At 42.2% G+C, this 17,967-nt stretch overlaps 1 protein-coding gene across 1 annotated transcript in view; it reads right to left on the reverse strand.

Moving 5' to 3' along the window:
* Nucleotides 1–17,967, reverse strand: part of LOC101468731 (calsyntenin-2) — a 328,728-nt gene that overhangs the window by 28,894 nt on the left and 281,867 nt on the right. Inside the window, exons 9-11 of the mRNA XM_004562808.6 lie at nt 11,832–11,994; nt 4,329–4,495; nt 1,148–1,296 (exon numbers count right to left, since the gene is read on the reverse strand). Coding sequence (XP_004562865.1) covers nt 1,148–1,296; nt 4,329–4,495; nt 11,832–11,994 — 479 coding nt within the window. The remainder of the gene's footprint in view (nt 1–1,147; nt 1,297–4,328; nt 4,496–11,831; nt 11,995–17,967) is intronic.

Below are 17,967 nucleotides of genomic sequence, written 5' to 3' on the forward strand. Positions count from 1 at the left end.
TCTTTTTTTTTCTGGAGACAAACTGGATGTTTAAATAAAACTCATCCCCTAAACATGCTTTTGAGTGGACCCCATTTTTAAACATTAGCCACACATGTCCTCAAGTAGTGTTTTATTCCTTATTTTACACACACACACACACACACACACACACACACACGCACGCACGCACGCACGCACGCACGCACGCACAGCTGCGGCAACTCAGACTAGTCAGCAGTCTGTGGAAAAACTTCATTTAAACAACATTTAGCAATGATGCAAGCTTAGCCCTTATTAGCATAATGTATTCCTTGATAATCGGTGCGCCTCCAGCTACGACTCTGCTTCATCACCAGCAGCTTGTGCAGCACACACACCAACATGTGCATACTCATCCATCCACACACTCACACACTCTTCTGCTGTGTTAGTTGAAGTTCTCGGGCCTGCCGCTGTGCATCGTACCCATCGGGAGGGCGGAGAGTGAAACCCCAGGGCTGTGCTGCAGGGGTCTACATATATTTAAAACAATCATGAATTTTAATGGTAACCCGCCAAGGGAGGCTGTTTTACCAGCCAGCCTCTCTTCTCTGTGCCTTGCGTCTACAAGCATGCACGCACACGCACACACATACACATACACACACACACACACACGCACACACACACACACACACACACACACACACACACACACACACACACACACGCGCGCACACACACACACCCTCTCCTTTTGCATCTCTCTTCCCCTCGTTCCTCTGGCAAAATCCAGGAAGAATTATTAATACATGACATGAAAATGTAAAAACCAGCCCCCGGTGGCGACAGTGAACCGAAAATGGTGTATTAAAGGAAAGGGGAAGCGACAGCAGAGGAAAACGAGAAACAGAGGGCGGGGTGGGGATCAATGCGCGGAAAGGGAATCATATATCAGTCGCAGTGTGATGTCTGCCGTGTTGTTTTAACAGAAGTGTCGAGGTGGGCGAACATCTTAAAGAACAGGTACCCAGAAACAGAGAAAGCGTGTGAACACTAAAGGAAACAAATATCGTCGTGTAGGAAGAAAAAAACGACAGAGAGACACACACACGAAGCAGATTTCAGTAAAGATAAAGGAGAAAAAACAAGGCGAAGAACAAGACGAACGCGGCAGTGCACTCACTGGACGGTAGTGGAGATGTGCAGGCGTCGGATGCCTGGTGTGGGAAACTGACGGGAGTTTATGTAGGAAACTTTCCTCACAGCGGCGTTCATGTTCTCCAAGTCCTCGCCCTCCATTACCAGGATGGATTGAGCTGGGTTAAAGTGAAACTAGGGAGAGAGAAAACACAGATGTTAGACGGAGAGCGAGAACTGACACAGCAGATGATAAAATGTCCGTGGGAACAGAGCCATTTAAAACTGAAATCAGTCAGCTCTAATTGAGATGCTGTAGATTAGCCTGTGCATACGAAAGCTGACAGAGTGAAAGCGTGCAGGGCATGGGCAGATTAACCTGCTGCAGGAGAAGGGGGGGCAGGGGTACAGATTCCACTCTCTGTGCAAAACTTACCGTTTACATACCGCGCGGCTCACGCTTTGCTGTGTGGTAATGTGATTAAACTCCAACGATTTCAAGTCGTGGCCTTAAGAGCAAATAATTAAATGGAATCGGTACTATATGGATGTTTCAGGGGTGGCCGCAGATTCGAAGGAAGAACAGCTTATCCAATAATCTGAGATGCTTTATTCAAAATCCAGATCCTCAAGTCTGCATGTTTGCCCAAGATACGACCTATAAACATGCCGCCGTGTGTCATCTCTGTTTATTGTATGTGTTTGTGGGTTTGACCAAGTGAATGTGGCTTATACTGAGAGTAGAAAAGACTAGAAAAAACAACATTTTCAAATGTATTTCTTTCACTTATCCCATTCAGGGTCACGATTCAAATGAATAAGCGTTCCTGGGTAAACTGGAGGAGGTTGCGTGAGGAGAGGGAGCTCTGGATTTGTCTGCTTAGGCTCCTGTGGCTGAAACCCAGAAAACCAACTTTTTGTTGCTGAACCTTTAGTGTATAGTGTTTGATATTTGTGATGCAACAAGAGGCAAGGGTGCTTATAATCCCATGGTAGCACTATCATGCCCAGCCCTCAGGCAGATGCACCTATGGTATAAATTTGAAAATCCTTGAGGTCAGCATCACTGAGATTCGAACTCATCTGAGATTTTTAGTAGATGCACGATGATATTTCAAAATCCTATGTCACCTCCTCGAGTTATCATATTCACAAACTTGGGGGTCCACGCTGCCCGCCTGCCCGGCGGGTTGACAGCAATACTCCATCAGCCTGAGGGGTAAAAACTGAATAATTTCAGCAGCGTTTCTGCAAATGATAAAAGGTCACTACCTTTCTGCTTGTTTCCAGGCAGTCCCTGTGTTCTACAGGTTTCACTGTACAGTGGTGCACACATTAGTTTGCAGAGACTCGCAACTTGTTTGAATCAGGCAATCCATCAAAGTGAACATCACGGCTGCGCTGCTTTACCATGCAACGGCATAAAACAAACACATCCAATGTTCACTGTGATGGATCACCTGTTTCAAGGTAGTTTCAGGCTTCTGCTTCCATACTGTACTGAAATAAATGAAAACCTGGCATAACTAAACATGGCAGTATGATAATAATGGGAATATGCATGAACTAGTAAATATCGTAAACATAGAGACACACAGTAGAGCTGGTTTTACAGAGCAGTGTGCTCTCCTGCAGAGTTTGATGGTAGCGATTTGAAGCCTTCTTACTTCAAAAAGGATTCAGTGTTCTCCTGCCAGAACTGCAATGAGTAGTTCCCATTTTCTAAAACTGGGTATCAGCACCAGGGTGAAGTTACTCCTCCTCTCTGTGGTGCTCTATACAGTCCCCGCGCCCTGTCATTTTCCCCATTCACACTTCTTTCTGTCTCCTCTCATCTTCTGTTCTCTGTCTATACTTTGTGTCTACCTGCCTCTCTGCCTGTTATTCTCCTCTGATTGTGCAGTGCCAGCTGTCCACCTGCCTGGCTAAGCTTCCCGTGGACTTCCAGGGGCCAGATGAGTGTGTGGCTAAGAAGAAAATTAAATGGCTCTCAAAAGATAAACTGCATTGGCCCTAGAGAGGCTCTCCTCTTCTCTCTCATATCCTCCACCTCATCCCAGCATGCCTTTTCAAAAGGCTGGCATGCATCTCTTTGCTGCGCCACAGCACAAGGTTCTCTATAGAAGGATCTGGAGTTTGCTGGAGAGGGAAAAGCTGAAGAGGGAGAAAGAATAAAGGAGCTGAGAGTGGTAGGGTGCTTACAGGCGATGGCTTTGAGTCCACACAAAGCCCCATCTATCTTGTATGCCCTCTATCTTGCACAGCACAGTGAGATCAATTAGCTACGCCAGTGAAAAAGGGGAAGAAGAAGGTAGTTGAAGATTTTCAGGAAAGCCAGGTTTGGTTGCCATTACATTTACTGATACGTTTCTTTCTTCTTCATGGTCATGGCGTTTCTAAGGTAACTGCCCAGCTGTCGGGTATAGATGAAGTGCTGGTAAGTGACCTCTGTGTCCAGGGTGTACATCTCTGTTAGAGTTCTCTGCATGAAGTTGATCATGGGCAGCACGTTGGGAGACGTGAACTTGCAGTTTTGTACATAAGAAATGTACACTTGCTTAAGAATAGGGGTTGAGGTACGTTTCCTGCTTCTGGCGGCAGATTTTATTGAGGGCCGGGAAGGCAAGAACCCGACTCGTCTCTTCCCCTGTGCTCCACTGCTTCATTAGTTGCTTAATCAGGTGGCGACACTGTTTGGGTAGACACAGGTAATACGGTACAAGCTGACTGGTGTGCTTCAGGAACGCACAGATGACCGTAGCCTCTGTTAGTCTGGATAACAGCTGAACCACTTACATGTATATACGCAACACTTTCCTTGTGACATTACGCTATACTGACCAACGTACTGGGTCACATACACATAACACCTACGGAGTGTTAACCCCGTAACATTATGTGGTCTGCAACTTCATGACTGAGTTGGTTTATTTCTTAAACACTTTACTTCCTGACTGAGGAATATCTAGGAGATTCCATGAACTGACTTATGGCAACACTGGGATCCTGTTACAGTACCACACTTGAATTCAGCGAGTCATTCAGTAATTGTTTGGCTTTTGGTATCTAAAACACTGAAAAAAGCCCATCCTCTGTTTCTTTTAATATCCATTCTCTTCACTGAACTGATGTGATCTGCACTATTATCCGACGCTTTAAACCAAGATGAGAGGTTTTACTGCAGTCCCTCTTTTTGAAACACCTCCTTTATCTCTGTGTACGTGTACCTTTATACTCTTATCCAGACTCTCGAGGGAGTTTATGTCCAGTCCCTCTTTGCAGGCCTGCAGACAGGATATGACTTTCTGACTCTCAATCTTTCCCGGTCGGATGGTCAATCCAGAGAGGCTTCCCCGGAAATATTGAGTGAACCGCGGCTTGGTCACCTCCCCACCTGCAGAAAACAACAACAAACAGATAAAACAGTGCGTACTACTACAGTTCAGATAAATGAAAATCATTTTTCCACTTTTTATGGAATCATTACAGAAGGTCATGTAAACATTTAGTTACAGTAAACCACTGGTTTATGATCCTTTAGGTCAAATAATGGTTATAAATGGCCCAAAGAATCATGTTTTGTGTCTCCCAACCTATGATTAAGTGGAAGGGTACTGCTGTATAAGTGCAAGTGCTCCTCAGCCAGCCCATCCAGGCTAAATAAAGGTAAGGAAAAAGTCAACACATTTAAAGGCTGTCCTCTGAACTCCATAAAGGCCAATACCAGCGATATGAGTCTCCAAACCACTCATTAGCTGAAAGGTTACCAGCTCTGGGTATCAAAACGTCACCTTTGGATTCCTGTCCTTCCTTTCATTTCTCTCTTCCTTTTCCCTCTTTTGGTCTCTAATTCTGGCGGTAATCCACCGAAGCACTAAAAGTATTGAACATTCCGCTCATATGACAACAAAATCCAAACTGGCTCATTGATCAAACACATTTGGAGGATGAAGTGAAGCAGTGACCGATGGGAAGGGTGCATACCAAGAGAAAGTCTTCCACTCGTGATTAATTGATCTGTCTTGCCTCTCAACATACTTCTGAGAGACTCTGTGCCCTGATCCACCTGCTCTCAAGAGACTGCTGCTGGCAAATCCAGGATGTTTTTCACACCTGCTTCTTAATGTTGGGAAAATATGTACAGCTTTGGCCAAAATCAGGCATGTCCACAGATTCTTCCATGATTGCCGCTTGCTTTGCATCTAATTACTCAGTAGATACAGCAAGTGAGGGACTGGGTCCAGTTATCTAATAGCCTCGAGCTAATCTGTTATTAACCGCATTAACCCGTCACTTGGATGCCAGTGTCTTTCTTCCACTTTTGCATTGTAAGTAGATTCTTTATAAGTTGATCTTGTTTTGCTCTGACCTGTGAACCTCAGCCTCTGTGTCCAGTAGACACTTAATCCTGCAGCTGTAGACAGTGGGCTCTGGGTAGGATTCCAGATGTAACACATTATTTTTACTGCCTTTACTTTACTGCCAGGCATCTTTGAGTATCTCAGCTCATACAGATGGTAAATAGGTTGTAACAATCTTTACCTCTGGAGGATCCTTACACACATTATATGTGGTGCTGCACTTCTGACAATTCCTTCCTAATGACTGAACTAGCTCTGAAATTTTTAAAGCAGGTATACTGCAGCAGTTGAGTACTACGGATCCCTGCTGTGAAACTGCTGCAGGTAGGTGTCAGTGGCACAATCTGCAGGGTAATATGAAGGAATTGGCAGCCCTTTGGGCTATAGATGTTAAAGGCCAAAGTACTGACAATAACATTTGTCTGCGATGGTCGCCGTGTGTTTATCAGGACACGCCTGTGTCTGTTGAAGGACAAGACACATTCATGCTCAACCTTCAGGACCTCAAAGTTTGATGAGTGAACAGCTGTGGCAAATGTATTAGCTTTCATGCAAGGCTCCAGTGCACAAGTATTACTGGATTTGACAAAAATAAGAGTCATCTACAAAAATGAAAACTCCCCCTGGATATACTGTCCTTACGCCAGCCATACTTACCTCTGCCAAGGAGGTTATGTTTTTGGCAGCGTTTATGTAATTGATTGAATGAATTCTGATCAATTTAGTGGGGGTGTTAAATCTGTTACATTTTGGCTGACATCCACCAAAGTCTTTAAGGTCAACTCACTGATTTATTGCTAAAAAAAAAAGCCTCATAAATTAGAAACTATGTGGTGTGTGTTTTCAGGATGTAGTAGCTAATGTTTAAAGATTTCAAAGGTCATGTTACATTTGACCTCTGACCTCTCCTTTAAGGTCAAAGCATTGATCTGAAGGTCAAAGTGATAATAATGATATCCAGAGCTGTTTAAAACTATGTTTCTTACTGCCATTGTTTGTATCACATCACTATGATGGACCTCGGACCTCTTCTTCAATGTCAAATAGGATCAAGCTTTCATAAAATGGCTTTTATCTTTAAACTATAATTAAAATTTTACTGCCTTTGTTTGTATTGGTAGTAGTGGATTCTAAATATCACATTATAGTTTGCATTCAAATATCGTTTCACATTTGACCTCTGACCTCACTTTTACATTTCACATCTGCCTTTCTCTCAAGTTGATCCCAAAATGAGTTACAGCTTTAAAGAAAGGGAATGAGCTGCCTTGGTGGAGACTCGTGCTCATTTAGCGCTTCTTCTTTGTCTTAATAACTACAAGTAATTTTTTTGTTCTTATTAAGTCATCATAGGCCAGAGAGGAAAAACCAGAAGCAGGAGAGTACGTCTATTTCCATTTCAATTTCAATACAATAGACCTCCACACTCTTGAAAACTCTTTTTACTTTTATGATGATAAACTTTCCTTTGGGGGTCGCCCAGTACCTTCTAATTGTAACGGCACATTTATTACTGTCTTAAGTGATGCATTTAGCTCTTGAATGGCTCAGTCAGCACAGATGGAGACACAACTGACCACTACTGGAAACACTTTATCATGCCTCGCTCTCCTGGTGAGAAAACATGACAGAAATGGGGAGCAGTGAATCCAGCCCTTCAAGTCAGGGAGGCTATGATTGCTGACCTGCAGCTACATTGTGCACAGTGACTACTCAGACAGAGCTCCCTTATCACCCACGGGGCAGACAACAGAGTCCTACCAGTTGATGTGATCTACCCGGGGGATCTTATCAACCCAGCTGCTTGTCATCTGCTCGCCTGCCTTCTTAGATGAGAAACAGATGAAGCCTTTTTCTTGACTAGGAAGTGGGAAATAGAGGGGTAGATATAAAAATTCTTACCCCCTAACTCTTCAGCTTACTGTCCAGTTCATGAATTTAGGTGCAAGTCCCCAGTCATGCTTGTATGACAAATGCTCCCATACACCTACTCGAAAGTTAATGGAAGAGTTTGGAAAAAGCAAGCAGGAAACAGACTTTTGAAAATGTTCTTTTCAAACTATTTTCTACTCAAAGAACTGCAATTGTCTTGTCAAGCTTTAGACATATACCTTTTTGTAATTGCTTAGGCTTGTCAAACCAGCTACACACAAGCAGAATATAAGCTTATATAGTGTAGCATATTTATTTGAAGAGCAAATCTGCTGGCTGTTCTGAAGCCTGAATCGAAATATATGGTGTCTGTGGCAATGAAGATGGTGTCTGTGTGACATTTGACTTCCTAGAAGCCTCTAAGTATAACATGTTAAGTGACAATAATCAAGCAAATTGTCTTTTTACCTTAATGCCTCATTCATTGAGACAGGTGCTTCTATACTTTTAGCCTCAAGTAATTACCAAGTGTACACTAGGAGTGGCTATAGCTCAGGAGGTAGAGCTGGTCACCTACTGATCGGAAGGTTGGTGGTTCAATCCCTGGCTCCTCCAGTCTGCATGTCAAGTATCCTTGGGCAAGATACTAACCCCAACTCATCTTTTTATGATGATTGTCCTTAAGCAAGCTGATGAAAATGTTCAGCAGCTGTTGTAAACTGACATAAATTAACCACCGGGGCCATTAAGAGGTAAATGTGTCAAGCGTGTCACTTTAAACTGTGTTATGTGTTGTACAGAACTACAAGCTTGACAGGAAAGTAGTGGTTGTTACTGGATCACTGTATACAGTCTATTATTATTAGTATTCCTGACACCAATCACCTGTAAGTGTATTCACATTTTACTGTGTGGAGTGACAGGGCCACACTGACATCAAGTCACTCCATGTTACTCCACTCCAGTTCAGTTAAATTACCACAACCACAGCCATGTCTTTATACGTGCTGGCTGATGCCCTGCCAAGTGCCAGGCTGTCAGGCGACTTCAGTCTATCTCATAAAACCACAAAGTCACATTTGGATTAACAGACACCAAATTATGCCAAAGCCATAGTTTCCTTTTACTTCACGCTTCCCTTATTCTCACTCCCATGCTCAGTTACGTTTTTCTTCCCCTGCCTTCTCTTAGGATGTCCACCTTTCCACTTAGTCCCACGCTGACAGATGTTATCAATTTAGGCCGCAGCCAGAGAAACCATTAAGGATCCCAGACAGAGGATAAAAACGGAAAAGCAGAGGAGAGGGGATTACTGAGATGCTTCAGAGCAGGAATGACACGGGTGATAAAATAACTGATCATTCCACTTTACAGAGACTGGTCTTTATGTGGCGTCAGCTCTCTTTGCCCGATATGTGCAGCCGTATAGATCTTCACTCTTTTTTATTTGCGTCGTTTCGAAAACAACAGATGAGGTGGAGAGGCATGGGTGAGCTGGAAACAGGATCATTACTTAAGTGTAAATATGAAAGATGTGGCTCCCTCGTTTAGCTCTACACTTATAATGTATGAGTATCAACACCTGTGAGCCTGTATTTATTCAATACACTCTACATACAGATATATTTATGGCTCAGCAGTGCAAATCATCAAAATTACTTCCTGCATGTTTACCGCTGTGAGGAGGGGAGCTCCAGAGGCAGACCAACGGTGTGTGATTACACACTTGAAGAACGAAGAGAACGAGGCAGGATGAGCGTGTTGCTCTTTGCTATCTGGCTGTTACATACTTCCGAACATGAACACCCTCCGTCAGGTCAGAGGGTAAATATAGATTGACTGTGTGAGGAGTACACAGCCAGCACTTACTCTCCAAGGTGGAAGCAAAGGGTTTGATGGGGGGGAAACATTTTTATTAGAAAATAGGAGAGTGTGGAAAAAAGGCAGGCAGATGTGCAGCCAAATAAGCTTTGTTGTTTCACTAGCAGGCTAGCAGGAAAGATTTTGTCTTATGCACAGTAATGGCCAATGGATTCTAGGTTTAAGACTGATTTTAACCATGAGACTAATACCATCTATATCTGTCTTTGCATATTAAAGGTTTTGCACTTAGACGTTAGCTGTTCATTCACAGCACAGGCCTCTCACTCATTTCAATGAATGCAGATCCACCTGGAAAGATCCTGTCATCATATCAGACAGTCCTGAACTGTAAACATAGCCTTATAAACACCTGCACAGTATTTTTGCACATAGAAAGTCACGAATCTGTTACTAGAACTAACCTCCCTCACCACCACCACTCACAAAGAATCATACCTCCATTAATACAGTGCAGTCTGTAGTTTCAATAAGTCTGATTTTAAGATGGTTAACATATAGTTTTGTTTTCTTTTTCACTCACAGTAAGGATGAGGGATTAAAGTTCAGCATGCATTAACTGTTGAGGAGTGGAAAGCCAAAAGTATTATAGTTTATGTAAATTGTCCAACTGAAGTGTATAAGTATTTCAGACCACAACAGAACAGGAACTATTTTTTCTACTGAAGTTGAAGCTAGTTTAACCGTGCATTCATCCAGCAGCAACCATCACACGCCTTTGTGTGTGCATGTGCAGAAGGGGCGGATGCTGCTTAGTGCTCACCCAGACATAACGTCTTCATAGAGAAAGATCCCAAATCTCAGAATGAGGATAAATCATCCCAGCATATAATAGTCCAGGCTGTTTCGATTTGTATTGGTATCTCCATGTGCGGGAGTCGGTTTTTGCAGGGAGGAACCCCAACAGCAAGATCCAAACACAGAATAGAGCAGGCATCAAGACAACATAACACTGATTCATTCAGATATGGGATATAAGGGAAGAGCTGGGGTGGCTTGCAGATGCATAGCAGCTCAATGCAGGCTAAAGCAACTAAAATAGAGAGCTACATTACATTTGCCAAATGGATGTGCCGAATGGTCACAACTGAGCCATGCAGAATGCTAAGATGGTGCTAAGATCAGGTAAACTGGCAGCAATGCAGCTGATCTTAACTTCACGGTGATCTCGAACTAATGTTGGGCAATTTACACTAAACAACAAATAATAACAAACTAAGAAGCATGATTTTTGTCCTTAGGCTGGTTGTTTGGTTAATTCTGCAACTGATTTGCAAAAAGAATGAGTGTTAACGCACACAGTGTGTACACACAGTAAGTATTTTTCACGTTGGTGTTTTACCAGGCTCTCTAAAAGCAGACCATGATCACCTGTTAATGAGTTTAATCAGTCTGAAGCACATGTAGCAACACTACAGACCTTGTTACAACAACTAGAATGGCTTATTTGGGTGACTGTATGTAACACAATAATTCTAGATTAAATCAATTTGCTGAAGTCAGGACAGAATCCATTTCTAGACAATGCTGACCGACCAGTTAAGACTTATGAACCATGAAATTAAATCATTACATTGAATTAAATACTCCAGAATATCAGTGGAGCACTTAGAGCTGACAAATTTGTTTTTATTTACTGTGCCACCACACTCCATCATATTATATCCTGCCTGAACTCTCTATCAGCATCCGACTGTTTCTGTAAAGCCCATCAGTTAGCAGCTATAATAAGCAAAGACATGCTACTGCACATCAGTAAGTGTTCACGTTCCTTCTTTTTCTTTTGCTCTGAAAACACATTTACAGCCCAAACCGGGCGAGTTAGACAACAGACGAGCGCAACTTTGCAAGCATGTTTGCAATCAACATACTGGATACTTAACTCTGTGCTTTGAAAAGGCTATTTATGTCGCTAATGGCTTATGTTCAGATTTTAGTACTGCCTTTACAATACACGACTGAGACTTTGGCCCCAACAAGGAAAGCACAAATAGTCTCTGAACTCCCTCTACTATTCAAGGCCCCTTTAATCTTCCTGAAGGCCTACAGTGTTCAATGAAAAAAAATGGGAGAGGGAGGTGGAGTAAAGGAGGATGAATACAAATGAAAGCCACACATGATGACCTGCTGCTGCTCCCCACATTGAGAGCCATCTTTATGTAAGGCTAAGCATCACTGAGCATTCTCATTTGGGCTATCAAATCAGCAGCATGCAAAAAAAATCCTCTCTCTTCTACCCTTATGCAATTAGTGGCAGCTATCAGTTTAGAGGACAGTTTAATTGTACGCCTTCATTCACACTCGTTCAGTCATTTGTCAGAGGCAGACTAAGTGCTCTTCTTAATTACATTGTTCATTCAAGGCCAAAGAACACGTTCCACACTCGGTGACTCCCTCAGTGCAAATACTTCAGCAGTGTTATCCCTGAACCTTCTCACGTATAGAAGCAGCAGGAGGATTCTCAAAATACTTCAAATTACAGTGACCTTCATATTAAAACTTTCGTTTCAGTTGCACTTTTTTAAAATTGCCCTCAAGATGAATGAATTCTGTTGAAGAACATTAACTGAATACCTGCACCGCTCTCTGGTATCATCATCAGCTTTGGCTGCTCACCTTGCCAGCAGGCACCCACTGTGAGCTGAACATCAATCTGTGAGGGGTGGATGGGCCAGTCGTCCGTCACCAGGTAGGGGTCATAGGTCACTCCGTCCACATAGAGCGTCACCACTGGGAACTCCACATTGATGACATAGTAATGCCACTCCTTATCGCATATCTGAGAGGAAAACCCAGAGAGATAAATGGAGCTTGGATTAAAAGGTTATTCAGGAAAGTCACGAGTATCCTGAATCATTTTTCTGTTTTAAGTAACACTTCACTGCTGCCTTGCTGTGATTACATTAAATATGAACTTATTACCACTGTTTCAGGACACCGTCTGAAATTAAAATGGAGTTTTTTAATATCTTTTTACTTGTAGACATTTTGATAACTAGCATTTTACAGGAATGGTAATCATTAATTTAAAAGTGCATTTGATCCTATGTATTATTAAAAAACAGCAATTAAAAATACATATCTCAAAGTAGAATCTAGGAGTCCACCTGCAGCAAGTTGTTACAAAATGTAATTTCTATTTAAGGCTAATTGCACAAGCAGGTTTATAAAATCATGGCTTTGGACCCCTACAGCCGAAAGACTTTCCTTCTGCACTAATTTATATTTGCCAATAAGACTCACACATATAGAACAGATAAGGCATGACAAGAGATATGACAGTCAGAGACAGCATAAAAAAAGGATCTTGATGAGAAGTGCCAAACACAAGGCTGGGGGACAAGAATCGGTCCAGCACAGACTCCAATCTGGCCCTATGGATGGCACAGGAAAATGTGAAGGAGTGTATAAACTTTGGACTGGACCCATGGCTGGTTACACTACACCAAAGTAATGAAGAAATAAATGAACTATTACAGGACAGAAAGGTTCTACAATAATAGGGAATTTGGTTTTCTACAATGGTTAGTTAATGTGTAGTTAAACCTACTTAGACTGACAGAAAGGTGAGTTTCTTTGGTCCCGCCCACTTAACATCAAAGTGGGTTTTATGTGGCCCATGATAATAAAAAATGAGTTTGACATCCCTGAGCTAGATTGAAAGTGGGTTCCAAAGCAGCTTGCATGTATTCAGTATCTGTAAAGCAGCTTAAACAGTGCACCATCTAAGATGTACAAAGTGTAAAGGTATCAGCAAAACCATCAGCATGATGAGAGCTAGTTTCAATTACTGTTTGCTCAGGTTTCTGCCTTGGGTGTTTTTAATAGAATATGGCACCACGTGAAAAAGAAGCTCCTCCAAGAAGAGAGGTGAACGTTCATGAAACTCAGTACAAGTAGAGGAGCATGAGCAGGCTACTGAACGTAAAAGAAACACAAGCAGCAGCAGCTGTTAGGAGGAACGGATAAGGTGGCCTTTGGGGAAAATCATTTCATGTACAATTAGCCCCCCATGCAACTTTGAATTGAAAAATAGTCACGGTAGCGCATGGGAGCTGACACGTGGATTATTTGTTGACACGAGTGACAGTGACAGTGTGAAGGATACTGCACGAAGAAAGCGTCTATGGATTTTTTCCAAGAGTGAAATCATTCATCACAGAGCTAGAAAAAGCTTGATGAATATTGGCAGCACAGACTTTGTTTAGATGAAACAAAATAGTTCTGACCTTAAACCATGAAGAGAGAAGTGGGAATGCTGCTGTGAGGCTACAGGAGTGCAGCAAGTTTAGGGTAGATTTATAAATGAATGCAGGTTTGTATCTCCAAATGATAAAAGTAAATCGGAAGAAGCTTCAAACGCACACTTTTCTTCATCAAACATTCTGTTATTCAAAACAAGCTTTTCTTCATTAAACATGAAAACAGGGACTGCTTTTATTTCATCATTTCTGATATTTGCCCAGTGCATGCTCAGGTTGTTGTACCCTGTATGCAGTCATGGTAAAAAGAAAATACGCTCTCAGTCACAACTAAGGTTTTACATATCAGGACATAATAAAAAATTAATTTAGTCTTTGCTGGTTCTCAAATTAGATGCTTTTAACAACACAAGACATTATATGCCATCATTATTTATTTAGAATTTAAATATTATTCACAGTCTGACCTTGGAGTGGTTGAGTTTGACATCATCTGTGTTGATGAGCAGCAACAACTGTGCCTCTAAGATCATTGCTGATGTCTTGTGTCCTTGTGTTAACACACACCTGAATGCTGCAGACCAACAAACTGCCAAAACCGCTTTTATAGAGGTGCTCACACTTGCTCATGAGCACTTAATCAAGTACATTTAATTAACAGGACCTGGCTGCTACTTACGCTCTGAATGGAAGCAGTAAGAGTCTGCACTTATATTTACCATTTTCAACCTCAGAATATAAACAGGGTGTACTTTCTTTTTACTATGATGAGAAAACATTTTAAGACACAATATTTATGCTTTGTGCATTTGCTGTGTATTGTGCATATTTTTTTAATGACCTGACTCAGAAAACATCAGTTCAAAACAAGAACAACAGGCTAGAGATGGTTACAGCATCTGATGATGTGCGTTAGTGTCAACAGGAGACAACCAAAGAAAAAAAAAAGAACAGCCTTTATGTCATCGACTTGCACAAAAAATAGACTCACAATACTGAAAACCATTTTAACTTTGTTCTTTGTCAGGGAATACAAAGCTCCCTGTTCACCAAGGAAAAAAACATCCTTTGATCTCATTCTGCTGCCAGTTGCTTCTCATCACAGGAAATGCGTGAAATATGTTGCACACAGCAGATTGACTGACACTTGTAAATCAAGTAATGGTGAAATAACTGACTTGATTTTGGATACGTGGGATTTTAAATGACAGAGGTGATGTTTATGGTGTGTTTTGTTTGGTTTTCATTTTTCACCAGACGTTAACTACAGTAAGAATTAGTAAACTCAAAACCCTCCCTCACCTCCCGAGACCACATTGTGTGGGCGAATAAATTAATATTGCAGTACAGTGTCTCATTTAAGAGGGATGTTTGTTTTCTATTAGAGCTTGCCTCCACTTTGTGATTTAGTGTGGGAAAAAAAACAGCCCTTTGTACATTAATTCTTGGCTTGGGAAGTGAAAACTAAATGCTTTCCTCTCCACTAAACGCTGACTGAAATGCATTAGTACATCACCTGTTTAACCTCTTCTGAAAAATGCTTGACTGCGGCACTCTTCGGCATGTTTGACCATTTACCCTGTCCTGCTGTGCAATTTAATTGAGTGCACCGGCCCTCTCCCGCCTATCTGTCTCTCTGTCGTTCCCCTTTTGTCGGCTTTAGGCTTTGCCTCTCAAAACTCACCGGGCCGTGCTTCACCTCTTCCTCTCTTGGCCCCTCTGATACAACCTGCGACAGCCTTTGAACACTCTGCCGGCGGTAACCTCCCTCTCTAGGAAAGAGCACTCTGCAGCCTGCTTATTAGCACCATCCCAGCGCAGCAGATGGGAGTTCTAATCAATCCATTCCATTTTCCCTGTTATTTAGGTGTGAGATGCAACATCTGGCCGACCAGTGATCATCCTGCACAGCTGCTTAACACATATGCGGCACGTCGATCTGCTGAGTCGGTGCTCAGAATTGCAGGGGGATAATGTGTTTGTGGTTTTGATGGTGCTGCATATACGATTGAAACTAACTGCATCGACGTTGATTAGCTAGTTAGGATTTGAGGACATAAAGAAGCGTGTGCAAACACCCTGTGGCTCTAATGTCAGCGGTCCACTGTGCATCGTGGGGTTTTCTCGATTTCATATGTTTGCAAGACTCATACTGAATTCATCCCCCGGAGGTTTGTACATCATCAGTTGGAATTTAAAGTGTTTTTTTTTTCCAATCTGGTTAAATCTCAACTACCAGATGTAAAGTCGCTTATGTACACTGCCACACACATGTTCTAATCCCTCTGACATATACACATGCACACTACTGCTTCGTTTCACTTTTTGCTGTGGAGTATTTCAAAGACAGCTCTGAGCACCTAGTGGGTGATTTACTCTTGCAGCCTTCAAAAGGGAAAATGGCGCGGTGTTTTTTGCCCAAGAGGACGCTGACTGAGTCGGCTTGTGATGTCAGGTGGAGAGCCCTCTTAAGGGTATAAAGGAGGAGTGAACAAAGTGACGACATTAGGCAAGCAGAGAAAAACAAAGCAAAAAACTATTTTGATAAAATATTTTAGTAGCTGCTGATGGTTTAGATTCTTTCTAAACATTCAAAGTCACTAAATATTTGTATTTTCCCAAATTAAAAGGTTTTAGAAGATACCAGAAAGAAAATTCAACTGGACAACTGCAGGCAGAGGTTCTGTGAATTCAATAAATCATGTATGGATGTAATTTAGATGTAAGAACACCTCTGTAAACAAGACTAAAACATCAACAGCAACCTTCCATTTTATTAATCTTAAATATCAGACCCCATCAGATTAAGCAGTATGAAAGGGAAAAGGATTCAGGAAATCTAGGGTTGATATGCAAAGAAGACAAGGTTATGAGTTTCACAGTTCTGTGAGATTTCCATCTGGCCAGGTAAAAAAAAATAAAAAAAATCTATATAATGGTATAGATGTGGACCTGATCCTAACCCTGGTTTGGTGGATGTTAAAAGCTTCCAATACCTCCAATATACACTTTATTATTAGGGATGGGTACCGGTATCCGGTGCCATTATGGCAATAACATTTCGGTGCTTTTTTTTCCTGAAATGTCACACACTTTGGATTCTAGCCAATCATTTTACCTTTGCAAGCGTAGTAGGCGGGCCCAGATACGTACGTTCTTTTAGAGCAGAGCTACAGATTAAAAATGCCCAAGGCGAAGCGGTCAAAGTCTGGCTGTACTTCACAGCAAAAGATGCAAACTCAGCAGCCTGCAACAAGTGCTTTAAGGTGATACTGTGCAAAGGAGGTAACACCTCGAATCTGATGAAACACCTGGCGACGTATAGCATTTTGTTAAAAGCCGAGAAATGCGCTGTATTTGATAGCTTGCTGCGAGACCTCACACCGGGCACATCTACTGCGGGTGGGTTGCCTGTTATCGGACCCGGAGTTAGCAACATCCCCCAAGAACCCGAAGAGGAGAGTCCTGGCCCCTAGCCCTGCCAGTGTAGCAGAAATGATGAGGATGATGATGGCAGCAGCAGCCGTTCTTCTCTGCGTGAGTAGCTTAATGTTGTTCGTGTGTAATTTACATTGAGTAGGCTAACCACGTTATTAAATTAATGCATGTAAGGTGAACTAGCAAACACCGTCGTAGTTACATGTGGCTGTCTTCTTGTTTGATGGCAGATACTCTCTTCATCCTGGCCAAAAGCGCTAAAATGACCAAAGAAAAAGTGGAAAACAGCTAAACATGAGAGGTATTTGGACAAAGTTTGTGTTTTTTCCATTGTTTAAGCACTGCTTCCAGCCAAGAGTGATACCATATATGCCCCATAGCTGCAGAAAAGGCTAACATTGTTATCTCTTTACAAAAAAAAAGCTGAACATGAGAGGTTTTTGGACCAATTTTGTGTTCTCCATTCTTTAAGCACCGGTTTGAGCACCGTTTAAGCACCGGCACCGTTTCAAAAGTACTGGTTTGGTACTGGTATCGGATAAAACCTAAACGATACCCATCCCTATTTATTATCAATCCCTGCACACCTGCTTAGACAATTTAAATTCAACCAGCTGGGCGGCACAGGTGTCCTACATACAGTTATATAGATGCAGGCCAGGAGCTTCAACTAATGTTCACATCAAACAGCAGAGTGGGGATGAATATGTAACTTTCACCATGATATGGTTGTTAATGCTGGCAGATGAGCTATAATACCTGACTCCTGTTAGCCAAAAACAACAGCTACAGTGGGCACAAGGTCCTAAAAAGGACTCTTTGCAAAACAACTAATTAAATGACAAACTGATTTCTGCTGAAGCTGCCCATGGTAGACTCAGAATAGGCTCAGAATGCATGGCTTCATGGCTCTGACCTTTCTTGCTTTACTTGCAGGCTGCTGCTGGTGTAATGGAGTGTGGAATGCTTCCTTGGCACACACTGCCATTGCTAATACCAGACAAATGTTGATTGAATGCCTCAGTTTATCTGAGTACTGCTGCTGATTATGTGCATCTCTAAATGGTCATAACCTAACATCTTCCCAAAGGTACGTGCAGCATGACAATGCT

This window comes from Maylandia zebra, linkage group LG14, assembly GCF_041146795.1.
Source record: "Maylandia zebra isolate NMK-2024a linkage group LG14, Mzebra_GT3a, whole genome shotgun sequence".
Taxonomy (NCBI): domain Eukaryota; kingdom Metazoa; phylum Chordata; class Actinopteri; order Cichliformes; family Cichlidae; genus Maylandia; species Maylandia zebra.